This window comes from Pipistrellus kuhlii, unplaced genomic scaffold (genome assembly GCF_014108245.1).
Source record: "Pipistrellus kuhlii isolate mPipKuh1 unplaced genomic scaffold, mPipKuh1.p scaffold_m20_p_48, whole genome shotgun sequence".
Lineage (NCBI taxonomy): Eukaryota > Metazoa > Chordata > Mammalia > Chiroptera > Vespertilionidae > Pipistrellus > Pipistrellus kuhlii.
The window spans coordinates 1,356,871-1,371,985 of record NW_023425549.1 but is presented as its reverse complement, the minus strand read 5'-3'; the positions used below and the strand labels follow the sequence as shown (position 1 = coordinate 1,371,985).

General features: G+C 43.4%; 2 protein-coding genes across 5 annotated transcripts in view; one reads left to right on the top strand and one right to left on the bottom strand.

Annotated features, from left to right (window-relative positions):
- The window catches only part of LOC118704873 (acyl-coenzyme A synthetase ACSM1, mitochondrial), a 37,161-nt gene extending 23,349 nt beyond the window's left edge, over window positions 1-13,812 (bottom strand). For all 4 annotated transcript variants that reach the window (XM_036412925.2, XM_045572472.1, XM_045572474.1 and 1 more), the window contains exons 1-4: window positions 13,677-13,812; window positions 13,140-13,380; window positions 7,227-7,437; window positions 1,655-1,862 (exon numbers count right to left, since the gene is read on the bottom strand). In XM_036412925.2, coding sequence (XP_036268818.1) covers window positions 1,655-1,862; window positions 7,227-7,437; window positions 13,140-13,331 — 611 coding nt within the window. In that variant the 5' untranslated portion in view covers window positions 13,332-13,380; window positions 13,677-13,812. The remainder of the gene's footprint in view (window positions 1-1,654; window positions 1,863-7,226; window positions 7,438-13,139; window positions 13,381-13,676) is intronic.
- Window positions 5,120-5,877, top strand: LOC118704913 (transcription initiation factor IIA subunit 2-like). Its single transcript, XM_036413002.2, has one exon. The coding sequence runs from the start codon at window positions 5,275-5,277 to the stop codon at window positions 5,602-5,604; it is 330 nt and encodes a 109-aa protein (XP_036268895.1). The 5' UTR covers window positions 5,120-5,274; the 3' UTR covers window positions 5,605-5,877.
- Window positions 13,813-15,115: the final 1,303 nt, after the last annotated feature.

Genomic DNA, 15,115 nt, shown 5'->3' with positions numbered 1-15,115 from the left:
AAGAAACAAAGGAAAGACACTCAGCAAGGTTTGAGCTGCAGATGGAACGGGGGCTCTGTGAACTAAGCTCACAGGTGATCTGATCATAAATCCCTGTCTGGCAGGGCATGGCGGAGGCAGGCCCCTGACACAGAGCTTCTCTGGTAAAACGGTTATCTTTGCCTTAAGCAAGCCTATGCATTGCTCTTGTGCATCTAGGTTACCCCCTTGAAATATTGAAAGTAATATTCCTTGAAGGGGGTGTGATCCCTTAAGGGAGCAGAGAATCTTAATTATCCTGTAATCCCATCCCCACCTTGCTTTCTCCCACCTTAGTCTTTCTTGCATCCTCTCCTGGATTTGAAATGCATGAGAGAAGCTACAAAACTCTTTTCCTCCGGAGCATTTGAGGCCTTGTTCCCCAGCATATGTTGTCAGTTTGGCTCAAATAAACTCATAAAAGTTTCCTGCAGCTCTGGGTGTTTCTTAGGAGGACAGTGTAAAAAACACCTAAAGGCTCACAGAATTAAAGCATTGAAGGTGGAGGGTCTCTCTGACCTGGCATTTTTCTAACTTTCTAAGGGCACCCAGACTCCCGGAGATGTTTGCCCCCCAAAACCCTCTATCAGTCATTTTTTCTTGCAGTCTCGATTTTCACCTTAAGGATACATTTTAACTTCTCATTCAACTTATTCACATATATGTATTTATACTTACATATGAACTAGAGGCCCGGTGCATGAAAATTCACGCACTGGAGGGGGCTTCCTTCAGTCCAGCCTGTCCCCTCTCACAGTCTGGGAGCCCTCAGGGGCTGGAGTCTGCAATCAGGGGAAGGTGATGCTTCCATCACACCTCTGCTGCTGCCACTGCCAGTAGGGCAAGCCTCAGCCAGCCCTGATTACCTGAGCCTCTATCAGCCCTGGGTGGCAAGGCAGCCATCATCTGATATTAGCGTGTACCTCAGGACGATCTTAGGCAGCTGGGCAGCCAACATCCGAGGCATGCCTGCACCTCAGGCGAGCTCTGGTTGGCTAGGAGGCTGCCATCCCAGGCTTACTTGTGCCTTAGACTGGGGGTGGCTGGGGGGCTAAGAAGTCTGGGGGTTCTGGAGGCAGCCATGCAGAACAGCAGGACCCCCTTGGGTTTGAACCTGGCTATCCTGTGCACCTGCCACCCTGGTGGAGCTGAAGGGACTGCACACCACCATCTTGGGGTTGTGGGTGAAACTATCTTTGAGGGCATGGCAGTCAATTAGCATATTCCCTCCTTATTGGCCGTGGGCGCTGCCATCTTTGAGAGGGTGTGATGGTTAATTAGCATATCACCCTTTATTACATAGGATAGTCTTTTAGATTCCCACCTACAAGAAGCTTGAAACACAGTAATCCTCTGATGGTACAACTCCTTTCACATCCCAGGGGTGACCAAACTTTAGGGAGAGAAGCATAGACGTGCAATGTCCTGATATTACAGATGAAGCAACCTTGGCTCAGAGAGGGGAAGGAAGTATCCCAGGGTCACCCAGCAGGTCAGGGACATGCTGGGAAGAGGTTTCTGGAGCCAGGCCTGGTGAGCTTCCTACCACCACCAGCTGTCTGTCTACAGCGCTTGGGTGTGCATGGCCTTCTCCCACAGTTCCTCAGAGAGCACCTCCATCAGACCAGAAACTCACTTAATCAGAGATCGGAAGTCCAGCCACCCCTCACAGCTGCGGTCAGACACCAGGAGCTTGGTTTTCAGAGCGGGACACTGAGAAGCCACAGAGTCCACATCCGGGGCAAGGGCATCTGTGGTCACGATGCTATTGGCATTAGACTCCTTCAGTCGGTAGAGAATGTCCTTGGCCTGCATCTGGGTTGTCCCTGGTATGAAGATAATGCCTGAGGATGAAAAAGAAATTTTTTGTTTCATTTTCTCTTTCATAACCATGGGCTTCAGGCCTATCTGATCTGAATAGAAATCCCTTAGCCCCTTTGCTACACAAAGGCCCGCAGTGTCAGCACCAACACACCACACCCAATCCTACCCAATCATAACCTGCATTTTTAAAATTTTTGTTTACAATAAATTTTCATTGATTTCAGAGAAGAAGGGAGAGGGAGAGAGAGATAGAAACATCAGTGATGAGAGTCATTGATTGGCTGCCTCCTGCACGCCCCACACTGGAGATCTAGTCTGCACCCGGGCTTGTGCTCTAACTGCGAATTTTTGCTTTTATGTTTTAAATATTTATGCTTTCAACCATGACCTCCTGGTTCATAGGTCAATGTGCAACCACTGAGCCAAGGCAGCAGGGCCAAAACCTGCTAAAATGTAGGACCTCCAAATAATTCCCACGCACATTATAATTTGAAACACTTGCCCTAAACCTTTCTACTCTAAATGGGTGCAGCCAGTAGACAGGTGGATCCTACTTTGCAAGAGTCTACATAGGACCTGGGAGCACAGATGCAAGGAAGACAGAGTCTCTAACATCAGGAATAGCTACATTCCAGCCCCCAGTTTTCTCCTCCACCCCCTTCTCTCATCCCTGTGACATTGGGAATCCCTTCTTTCCTTCATCCTTCATGTCCAAATTAACCACTTTGTCCCTTGAACTCCCCTACATTCCCTCCTTTTCATCTGCTGTCATCAATAATTAGTTCAAGTATTTGTGTGCACCTATATAATTCTAATCTCCTCACCAGATAGATGCCTTGCCCTGGAACTTTCATATTATAATCTCTGTAAGTTCCACAGAGCATTGATTTTCTCCCCACATTTACTGCTGTTAGGACTAGAAAGCAATAAAATCCTTGACAGCGATTTGTAATCATCCCACCAAAGGAGAACAAAGACAAGGAAATGCTGGCTGGACACCAGGAATCAGACCATGTAAGGAAGTGAAACTGTCCTGAAGACACCCGATGGCACACCTTTATTCCATCCCCATTCCAGGCCCACCAGCTCAGCCCCAAATCCACTGACGACAAGAGAGTCCCACTGTGACAGCATATAAGAATGAAACTCCTGCTCCTGGGCACACCATCATCCCCTTGGCTCAGAGCTGTGCAACCCTTCTCTTTGGGTATACCACCTTTGATCCCGTTTCTCTAAAATAAACTCAATTTTCTTTAATCACTTCTGAGATGGCCATTTAGCCTGCCTGCCCACCAAGTTCACCTTCAATTCTCTTCCCTGACACCTGTGTCCTCTCTCAAGGAAAACGCCACGCTCCCTATTCTGACATTGAAGACACTGCCCACACTTCACCTTTCTCCCTCTACTCTCTATTTCAAAATGGCCATTCACATAGGCAACTCTTGACTCTAAGACTTTGCATGTATGTGTTCAGCCCATTCTTGGAATTCCCTTTCTCTGTTTCTACTCCTCTTTATTTATGCTTTTCCTAAAGGGCTCAGCTCATGTCTTGGGGTTCTCATGGGTCATCTCTTTTTTTTTTCTTTTTTCTTTTTAATATATTTTATTGATTTTTTACAGAGAGAAGGAGAGAGGGATAGAGAGCTAGAAACATCTATGAGAGAGAATCATCAATCAGCTGCCTTCTGCACACCCCATACCGGGAATGTGCCCACAATCAATGTACATGCCCTTGACCAGAATTGAACCTGGGACCCTTCAGTCCACAGACCGACCGACGCTCTATCCACTGAGCCAAACCAGTTTCGGTTCATGAGTCATCTCTTAGTTCTACAAGTCACATGGCTTCTTTATGCTCCCTCTGCTGTTGCTAATAACATTTGATTCCAAAGGAATGAGATGGATTAATCCACTATTTTATGAGAGGAAAAAAGAGATAGAATATATAAACAAGAACATGAACAGACTGTTGTGTGAACATGTGATTCAACTGAAGTGATTAAAAAAAATCCACGAGTCCCATACTGATTCTAAATTAGATAGATAGGTAGATAGATAGATAGAGGATGGCTAGATAGATAGATAGATAGATAGATAATGGATAGATAGATAGATAAGTAATTGAAATGGGAAGGAAAGTCTCTACAGAAGAATGCTAATTAATGATAGTAGAAGGATTGATATAAAAAGAATATCCTCATGTAAATCACCATATTAATATTCAACTCAGTCAAGAATCAACAGTGGACACTCAAACCATGGGGTGAAAGTCAGTAGGGGAGCAGGATAGTCACTAATCTTATAAGTGTTATTCTTACTGGTCAAGAAGAGAAAAGGTGCCTTGACACAGTTGACTACCACCCTTCTAATGAGATAATCTGTATCACTGTTGGAAGACAAAACAACTATGTAGACCCCTCATGTGGTGCACTGACAAAGACACAACACTGTCCTCCCAGCACTCCTGCTAAGATGTTTTAAGATGAATATAACCATGAAGCAAGAGACAGAAATACACATTTGGGTGTAATGCCTGCAAAGCAACTGGCTTAGACACTTCAAAATATCATTGCCATGTGGAAAAGGCTAGAGAACCATTCTAGGTTACAGGAGATGGAGAAGACGTGACAACTAAATGCAATGCATGATCTTCAATTGGATTTTGGACTTAAAGAAAGAACAGGCTGTCAAGGACATTATTAAGGCAATTGGGAAATGTTGATTGTGGATAGCTATCAGGTACCATATATTGTACCAATGTCAGACTTCTTGTTTGAAGACATCTGCTGTGGTGATGTGAAGGAAATGTCTGGATCCAGGGTTTATGGGTATTTACATGGTATTTATGGGTGTCACAATGCCTGCAGCTGATTCTTTACTAAATCAGTGGGGAGCTGCAATATGGCAAAAGGTTAACAGTTGATGAATTTCAAAAAAAGCAATAATGTCTGAGACTGTGCAAGAGAAAGTATGTGGCATCAAGACAGTCTGTTCAATAAATGGTATTTATAAAATTGGACAGGCCTCTTTTTTTTTTTACATGCAAAAAAAATGAAACAAGGCCACCAAATTCCACCATATACAAAAATAAACACAAAATGGATAAAAAAAACTTAAATATAATATGAGAAACCATAAAAATCTTAGAAAAAATCCATAGACAGCAAAATATCATACATATGTAGTAGCAATATCTTTACCAATACAACTCCTAGGGCAATGGACACTAAGGAGAAAATAAACAAATGGGACTATATCAAAATAAAAAGCTTGGGTTTTGTGCTGCAGCGGGAGAGGCAGTGGGGAGAGGTGGTGGGATCCTCCTCCTGGGCTCCCGGCGGTGCAGATCCTGTCTGCTCCGCGGCGGGCAGCGCCTTGCCCACAGAACATCAATGCAAGACTGAATAAGAAAAAGTCCCTTCCTTCTAAGCCATGGCATATCAGTTATATAGAAATACCACTTTGGGAAACAGTGTTCAGGAAAGCGTCGATGAGCTCATACAGTCTCAACAGATCACTCCTCAACTTGCCCTTCAAGTACTACTTCAGTTTGATAAGGCTATAAATTCAGCATTGGCTCAAAGGGTCAGGAACAGAGTCAATTTCAGGGGCTCTCTAAATATATACAGATTCTGCGATAATGTGTGGACTTTTGTATTGAATGATGTTGAATTCAGAGAGGTGACAGAACTTATTAAAGTGGATAAAGTGAAGATTGTAGCCTGTGATGGTAAAAATACTGGCTCCAATACTACAGAATGAATAGAAAAATGGCTCTTTTATGCCATCTTCTGTTGTTATTCATCACTTTTTAAAGAGAAGCATAGAAGAGACTTTATTTATTCTAGCATTGCAGAAACGACTACACTGTGCTATACTATCAGAGAATCCAGTAGCAAGATGCTTGTAACTCTGTAGCCTCTTATATTACCTATATTCTGCAGCATGAAGAAACAGACTTTTTTTTAATGACAAATCAAACGTTGTTGCCTTCCTAATAATATTCTTTAATAAATTCATTTTAAAACTCAAAAATAAAATAAAATAAAATAAAAATTAAAAAAATAAAAATAAAAATAAAAAGCTTCTGCACAGCAAAAGGAACCATCAACAAAACAACAAGAAATCCCACTGCTTGGGAGAATATATTTGTCAATGTTATATTCGATAAGGGTATAATCTCCAAAATTTAGAGGGGACTCATACAATTTAATAAAAGAAAGATAAACAATCCAATCAAAAAAATGGGCAAAGGACCTAAATAAACATTTTTCAAAAGAGAACATACAGAAAGCCAAGAGATATATGAAACCATGCTCAAAGTCATTAATCATCTAAGAATGCAAATCAAAATGATAATGAAATACCATCTCACAACTGTCAGAATGGCTATCATCAACAAATCAACAAACGACTGCTATCTAGGATGCAGAGAAAAATGAACCCATCTTCAATGCTAGTAGGAATGCAGACTGGTGGACAACAGTATGGAGTTCCCTTAAAAAATTAGAAGTGGAGCTTCCATTTGATCTAGTATTCCCACTTCTAAGAATATATCCCAAGAAATCAGAAATACCTATCAGAAAGGATATATGCACCCCTATATAGCAGCACAATTTACAATAGCTAAGATTTGGAAACAGTTTAAGTGCCCATCACCAGTTTAGTGGATTAAAAAATGGTGGCACATCTACACAATGGAATGCTATGCTGCCATAAAAAAGAAGGAACTCTTAATAATTGCAACAGCATGGATGGACCCGGACAGCATTTTGCTAAGTGAAATAAGTCAGAGAAAGATAAATATCACATGATCTTACTCATTTAAGGAATTAATGAACAACATAAACTGATGAACAAAAACAGATCCAGAGACAGAGAAGCATCCATCAGACTGTCAATCCTCAAAGGGAAGTTAGGGGAGGGTATGGGTAAGAAGGAGAAATGAACCAAAGGACTTGTATGAATGCATATAAGCATAATCAATGGACATAGACACCAGGGCAGTGAAGGCATGAGCTGGGGGCTTGTGGGGAAGGGGGGTAAGAAGATAAGAACACATATGTAATACTACTTTAATTAATCATTAAAGAAGGGAGAGAAAGTGTGTGTGTGTGTGTGTGTGTGTGTGTGTGTGTGTGTGTGAGAGAGAGAGAGAGAGAGAGAGAGAGAGAGAGAGAGAGAGAGAGAGAGATTGCATTTGAGCATATGTGAGGGTGAGGGAGAGACTAAGGAACAAGGGGTAAAAATATGTGAGGGAGTCGGAGAAAGAGAAAGACTGTGAAGAAGAAAGAATGTAGGGGAAGAGAAAGCAGCTGGTGTTCCTGGACCAGTTGGCTCTAGGACATCCCTAAGGTCCCTAAGAGCCTCTCTGAGTCACTGACCTGTTCGCATGCAGCCCATGGTCACCAGCCACCACTCAGGCACTCGAGGCAGAATCAAGGCGAGACGGTCTCCCTGCTGCAGGCCACAGGTCTGCGTGAAGACGTTGGCTGCACGGCAGGTGAAGTCTGTCAGCTCTCTGAAACTCCACTTCACTTCGTCTCCTTGGCTGTTCACCCACCACAGGGCTGGGTTGGGGCCTCTTTTGCCTTCCTGGTCAAGATCATACACCATGTGTTACTTCCTGCTTCAGAGGAAAAGGGCACTTATTTCCCCAACCCAGTCATAGGCATGCTCCAGTGTGAGCATAGCTCAGGAACTAAGACCCCATTTTAAATCATTTAAAGAGTCAAGGAAAGTTAGGGTGTGCTGTGATCCAGCCAACTTCTTCTGGTCTACTATGGCCACCTCCTCCCAAGTCACATAAAACCACAAATAGCTTCATGTTTCCAACTGAAGACTTAAAGCTCCATCCCCACATGTCTCAGTTCCATGCAGACAGTGCAATCCTCTTTGTCCCCCAGCATTCTCATCTACGACGTGAGGACAATAATATTATGAAGATGGCGGCATAGGTAAACACCTGGACTTGCTGCGGCACTCAACTACATCAAAACTACAACTAAAAGACAAAAGGAATATCATCTAGAACCACAGAAAGGCTGGCTGAGTGGAAATTCTATAACTAGAAGGAAAGAGAAAAGTGCATTAAGTCTGGTGGGAGGTACGGAGGTGTGAAAATGTGCAGGTATAGAGGCATGCATGAAAGGAGTTGGTGATTGCTTAAGTGTTGTCATTTTCAATTAGAAGGGAGATACATGCTCCCCACTGCTCTGAACTCCAGTTCTGGGTGAGACTCTGAGGACTCATACAGAGAGAAACTGGACTGTCTGGAATCAGGCTGGAACTCGAGGGCGACTTTCTCTCAGAGGTGCTTCCAGCAATCATTATTCCTTCATGGTACCACAGGACACAGAAACACAGGAGCCTCTTCAGGCAGGGCTGATAGGCAGCCATTGCTGTTTGCTCCTCCTGGTGATTCCCTGAGACCCTGCCCCACCCAATTTACAACCTCATCCAAGCTGTGCCCAGAGGCTTTTGCATATGAATGGCAATCTAAAACCTAACAAACTGCAGCTGAGTCAGAGAGCTCCAGAGTTTCCAAAAGAAGACCCAAGGCTCCATAGCAGCTTACATTGCTTCCCACCTGGGCCTCATCTGTCACCTCCAAGCCCCAAAGAGGAAGAATCTGCAGATCTCTCTGTAGCTCCTGCTGGGTGGCCTCAGGCAGTTGCTTGACTTTGCCACTGTATCCAGTATACCCAGTGGTCAGAGTGAGCCCATCCAGATTACAACACTTCACATCCAAAAGAGACACAGTCAGGGGCTAGACTGGGTGAGCGCCAAAGCCCCACTGAAATAAGTCATGGTGTATCCAGCACTGAAGTTCTCCCATTATAGACACAACTGGTTCTTACAGCCAACTGGCCTGGAGGTCAATTCTTCCCAATGATACCAACAACAATCAATATTACAAGACAGTGCACACAGCCCACAAAGCAGTGCACCAAGCATGTCCACCTCAGGTAATTGGGGAGGTTGAGCCACTGGGCCCTATAGGACACCTAGCACACAAAGCCACTCTATCAATACAGAGAAGCAGCCAAACTGCAGAGACAAAGAAAGAGGTCACAAATGAAAAAAATGAAGGAAAGCAAACTACTGGGTATATATTATAGTTCAAAATCATGGTTATAAGGTTAATCAAGAATCTTCTATAAACCTACAAGAAATTTAGTGAGACACCCCTCCCCAAGGATGTGAAAAAGGACCAACTAGAAATTAATCATACACGACTGAAATGAAGAATAACATACAGAGATCCAACAGCAGATGAGAGGATCCCAAGAATCAAGTCAAAGACTTGAAATACGAAGAAGCAAAAAACACCCAACAGAAAAAGAAAGAAAAAAATGATCCAAAAATATGAAGATAGTGTAAGGAGCCTCTGGGACAACTTCAAGTGTACCAACATCAGAATTATGGGGGTGCCAGAAGAGAGAGAGCAGGATGTTGAAAACCTATTTGAAGAAAATGACAGAAAACTTACCCCACCTGGTGAAAGAAATAGACTTGGAAGTCCAGGAAGCACAGAGAACCCCAAACAAAAGGAATCCAAAGAGGAACACACCAAGACACATCATAATTAAAATGCCAAGGGCAAAAGACAAAGAGAGAATCTTGAAAGCAGCAAGAGAAAAACAGTTAGTTACCTACAAGTGAGTACCTATAGTACTGTCAGCTGATTTCTTAACAGAAACTATGCAGGCCAGAAGGGAGTGGCAAGAAATATTCAAAGTGATGAATAGCAAGAACCTACAACCAACATTACTCCACCCAACAAAGCTATCATTTAGAATTGAAGGTCAGATAAATTGCTTCACAGATTTAAAAAAAAACTAAAGGAGTTCATCACCACCAAACCAGTATTATATAAAATGCTTATCTTTAATAAGAGGAAGATAAAGAAAAAGGTAAAGATAAAAATTATGAACAAAAACATTACACTGAGTAAAAGAAACCAGACATAAAAGGATGCAAGAGCAGGTCAATGGTTGCCTGGGGCTAAAGGTGGGGGTGGGAGGGGATTGGCTGAGAAAGGACAAAAGAAAGGTTTTTAGGGTAATAGGAATAGTCTAGACCTCAGTTTCAGGTGTACAACCTAATGATTAGACATTTATTTAACTTATGAATATAACATTGTATGTTAATTGTAATTGGAAATTTTTAATAATTATTGAAAAAATAAAGCTCTGGCCGGTTTGGCTCAGCGATTAGAGCATTGGCCCTCAGACCAAAGGGTGGCAAGTTCAATTCCCAGACAAGGGCATGTACCTTGGATGCAGGTTCATACCTGGCCCTGTCAGGGTACCTGCAGTAGGCCACCAACGAAAATGTCTCTCTCAAATCCATGTTCTCGCTCTTTCCCCCATCCATCCACTTCTTCCACCTTTCCCTTTTCTTTAAAAAAATCAAATTAATTCTTGGATAAGGATTAAGAAATAAATGAATAAATAAAGGCATCCAAGTCACAATAAAATGAACTAAACTCCCACATGTGTGAGTTTATTGCTTGTAGAAAAGGCTAGCTTCAGTATTTAAAAACTTTTTATTTATTGATTGGTTACAGGGGTCCTCAAACTTTTTAAAGTGGGGGCCAGATCACGGTCCCTCAGAGAGCTGGAGGGCCGGACTATATGAACTACTAATTCCTACTGTAACACCTCGGCTTCGCTCACTGCCCAAAAAACCTGGCGGGCCGGATCAGACTCCTCTGCGGGCCGCATGTGGCCCGTGGGCCGTAGTTTGAAGACGCCTGGTAGAAAGAGAGGGAGAGAGAGGTCAACTTTGGTGTTTTCCTTATTTATGCATTCATTGGTTGATTCTTGTATGTGACCTGATCAGGGATCAAATACAAAACCTTGGCAGTCCAGGACAACAATCTCACCAACTGACTTACTAGCCAGTGCCATGAAGCACTTCCTTTTGTTTTATAATGAATTCTTTGCCAACACAAACACACACACACACACACACACACACACACACACACACTCAGAAGAGAACACATTACTCAGCCCTTGTAGCTCAGTGGTTGAGTGTCAACCTATGAACCAGGAGGTCACGGTTCAATTTCCAGTCAGAGCACATATCCAGGTTGCTGTTTGGGGTGTAAAGGAAGCAGACAATCAATGATTCTCCCTCATTATTGATGGTTCTATCTCTCTCTTCCTCACCCTTCCACTCTGAAATCAATAAAACATTCTATATAATATGAGCACAATATGCAAGTTGTCCTCTCAACTGGGAGTTCCTCAAAGAGTTCAACCAGGAGGTGGGGCCAACCTGGGCAAGGGAGGGAGGCCCCGACCGGCAGCAGCAGCAGCCACTAGAACCCTATCAGTGCATGAATTTTGTGCACAGAGCCTCTAGTATTTAAAATAAAAAGAAGGGGGCACATAAAAATTTTGGATTTCTAACTTAAGGGAAATTTGTTTAAAGGGAGGTTCAGGAAGTAAAGTGGACCCCAGTGGCATGCCCTCTGCACAGTCTTTAATAGGAGCAGCACCAAGATCTACAGATTGTTAGGCAGGTTTCAAAATTAATTTACTTCACAAATATTTGTTGAGAAACTTCTTTGTGTCAGACACCCCGCATCACTAGAGACACTGATCATGGTTAAGGCAATTGGAAAAGTGAAACAGACAGGTCAGAATTATTATGAGAATGAAAATGTATGGAATGAGGTGTGCATGTGAAAATTGGGAGATATGGATGACTTGACAGTGACTGATAACAATGATGTAAAACCCAACAAGAACAGTATTTCATGGGGAACCCTATTTATTTGGTGGTTATCTCCCTGGGTGGATGTGTGAACTAATGAATAAGAATTTTATGAAGATTGCCGAAACCGGTTTGGCTCAGTGGTAGAGCGTTGGTCTGCAGACTGAAAGGTCCCAGGTTCGATTCCGGTCAAGGGCATGTACCTGGGTTGCGGGCACATCCCTAGTAGGGGGTATGCAAGAGGCAGCTGGTCGATGTTTCTCTCTCATCGACGTTTCTAGCTCTCTATCTCTCTCTCCTCCTCTCTGTAAAAAATCAATAAAATATATTTTTTTAAAAAGAGAATTTTATGAAGATAAATGCAATGAAAAGTGATTGCTCATTCTCTCCTCTCTACCTCCTCCCTCTCCAGGCCATCTCATGGTCCCAAAGGTCTTCATCAAATCAAGAGATGTTTTGGCATCATCCAATCATGGGAACAGGTTAATAAATGGATTTTAGAATTAGAAAGCCTAGACACAAATTCTGCTCCTCTGCTTAGGTAACTAATTTCCGTAGGTTATTTAAAACTCTTGGAACCTTAGTTTTTTCATCTAGGAAATGAGGATCATAAAACTGTCCATCTAATTTGAACATTAAAAGCAAAGTGCTTGACATAGCATATAAAAAATGTTCTTCATAATCAAGGCTCTATTTTCCTGGGAGTTATTATGAAAATTCAGAGAAAGAAAAAAGAAAGGAGGAAGAAGCCCCATGAAAGGCATATAGGCCTTGAACACTAGCATGTGAATGCATATGTTAAATTCATTGGAAACTTAAAAATTCCATCAACTCTCTGGCTGCATTGCCAGTGAATTCTCTCTTTCTACAAAGATAATGTTGGATAATTTTTCACCCTGTGATCATCATCAGCTGGGACTTAGTAGCTGGAAACACCACCCTTGGTCCACCCCACCCCCTGGGGTACACATCAAAGCTCCCCTTTCCGTTTCAAGCACTTGCTGTTTTCTGAAGAGACCTGTAAACTCTAGAGGCTGAGGGACTGGTTTCTCTGGACAGACCCCAATTCAAATCCCCGTTGTCTTTCATAGCCAGGCCTGCAGCTGGCCTTCCTCTCCTCACAGGATTCCTGACTGAGCTCTACCTGTCAGTGCACAGGTGCACCAGCAGGGGGCCTGTCCTTCCCTCTGTGCAGCCTGAAGTTGAGCCCAAGTTTGATGAGATGAATTCCAGTGAGGCTCACCCTTAGTGGATGGTCAGAATTCAGGTGAACATCAAGTTGCTGACCTTGCAGTTAGAACTTTACATTTGGTCCCAATTATCTGACTGTACCAGATGCTTTTACCTGCTGTCATGTTTCTTAAGGGAGATTGTCCCCATTTCACAGATAAAAACCACTGAGGCTCAGAGAAGTGCGGGAGTGGCCAACATGAGAATTGAGAATTGAACCCCAAAATATTCACTTTTCCCATGACACTGTATTGGGTCTGTGCCCTCAGCCTCCGAGGAACAAGATAAGCCAGAGTGATCATGCCTATCCCCACCCCCCATCACAGGTTTCTCCTCACCTTCTCCATTTGAGTCCAGTAGTCCACGACATCACTTGCAAAGTTAAATTTCTCAGGTGTGTCATGGTCATTCCATCTCGGGGCGCCAGTTGCTGATACAGACTGAGAGCGCAAGTGCCAAGAGGCAGGCTGGAAGGCGTGGCAGGATTTGTGGGTGCCCCAAAGGACCCGGAGCCTCATCAGCCACTGCATGGCGGAGCAGTCCTCAGGAAGCAGGCACGCACTTCTCAGTCACCACCTGCTTCGGGAAGAGATGGCTGCTAGGTCAGTCGTGGGCAGGACTTTCCTCCACAAGACGAGGCACATTTCTGGTTCATGGCTGGAGTTTGGTTTCAGCTGACCAGTATTTGGAGGCACAACTTAGTGCCTTAGGATTTAGGATTTCTCTTCCCAGCTCAGGAACCACAGGCAAAGAGGGATCATAGCTGCTAGATGGGGTTGGTACACCTTCCTGAGGGTCTTCTCCTTATCTCTCACCCACTGGGAGTTAAGCTCAGGTTGGCATCCATGGGACCAGCCCCTTTGTGGGAAACTCACCATTTGAAAGTCCTGTTCTCCATGCCAGCCTGGCTCTAACACCTCTCTTCCTGCCGAGCCCAATTGCGCAGTTCTCATGGGAGCTGTTGTATTCTTAGATGATCCCAGCTGCTGTCCAAAGTTCATTGGTCCAGGGTTGAACAAACATTCCTTACGATTTTTTAATCCAGGCTGAGCTGCCCACAATCCCTTTCTCAAATGTGTGTGTATGTGTGTTTGCATTTGTGCTTGTTACCAAAGTGGGTAAAGGCACTCTTTCTAACACTGTAACCACTGAGCACACCAGCGAAGGCTGAAGGAAGACTCTTTAAAGAGGTAATTAACTTAAAATGAGTCACTAGGTAGACACTAATCGGATATAACTGTTCTCATAAGAAGAGATCAGGACACAGACACAGAAGGAGAATGCCTTGTGAACATGAAGATGGACAACTTCAAGCCCAAAGCTAAGCCCAAGAAGAGACGCCCTGCTGACACATTGATCTCAGACTTCTTGCCTCCTGAGCTGTGACAAGTGAATTCCTGAGGTTTAGCCCCCAGGCTGTGGCTCTTTGTAACAGCAGACCTAGCTATCCAATACCCCTCTCTTAATCAAACAGCAAATAAATGACTTTGGCACTATCGTCTGTAAATGTGTATGAAATTCTGATTTAATCTTCATCATGTGAGAGGACTGTGGGAAGGCTGTGGGAGCTGAAAGCGTACCCTTAGGAGCCAAGCAGCACATGTTCAAATGCCAGCCCCTCACTCCTCCCTACACAGCTTTGGGCAATTTTCTTAACCTCCCTCTAAAACATGGAAATATTAGCAACACCTGGAGTAGTGACTGGATGACATCCTGTGTAAAGCATGTGAACACAGACTCAGCTCAGGTGAATAATCCAGGTCTGGGGGTTTCTGCTAACAGACACTCTCTCTGGGGAAACTCATTGAACAATCAGGCTTCAAAAACCTGGCTGCTTGAGCTTTGGAACTAGCATCTAATGAGAAGGAACAGGGATAAGATGCTGAGCAGACACCACAGCATCCAGCTTCTGCATTGATACATTAAGAAGGCTAAACATGGGGATATGTATACTTACATGTCTATGTCTATTTTCATGTATATCTGTCTTTAAAACTGCCAATATCTATATCTATATCTATAATGATGCCAACATTTGCTGTCACTGTTGCTGTCACTGTCTGTAGCTTTATCATATCTATACCTATATCGACATCGATAGCTGTATGTATATCTAATCCATGTTGATATTGATATATCTCACCATGAATTACTTTTTAAAAATATTTTATTGATATTGTACAGAGAGGAAGGGAGAGAGAGAGTTAGAAACATCGATGTGAGAGAGTCATCGATCAGCTGCCTCTTGCACACCCGCTACTGGGGATATGCCCGCAACCAAGGTACATGCCCTTGACCGGCATAGAACCCAGGA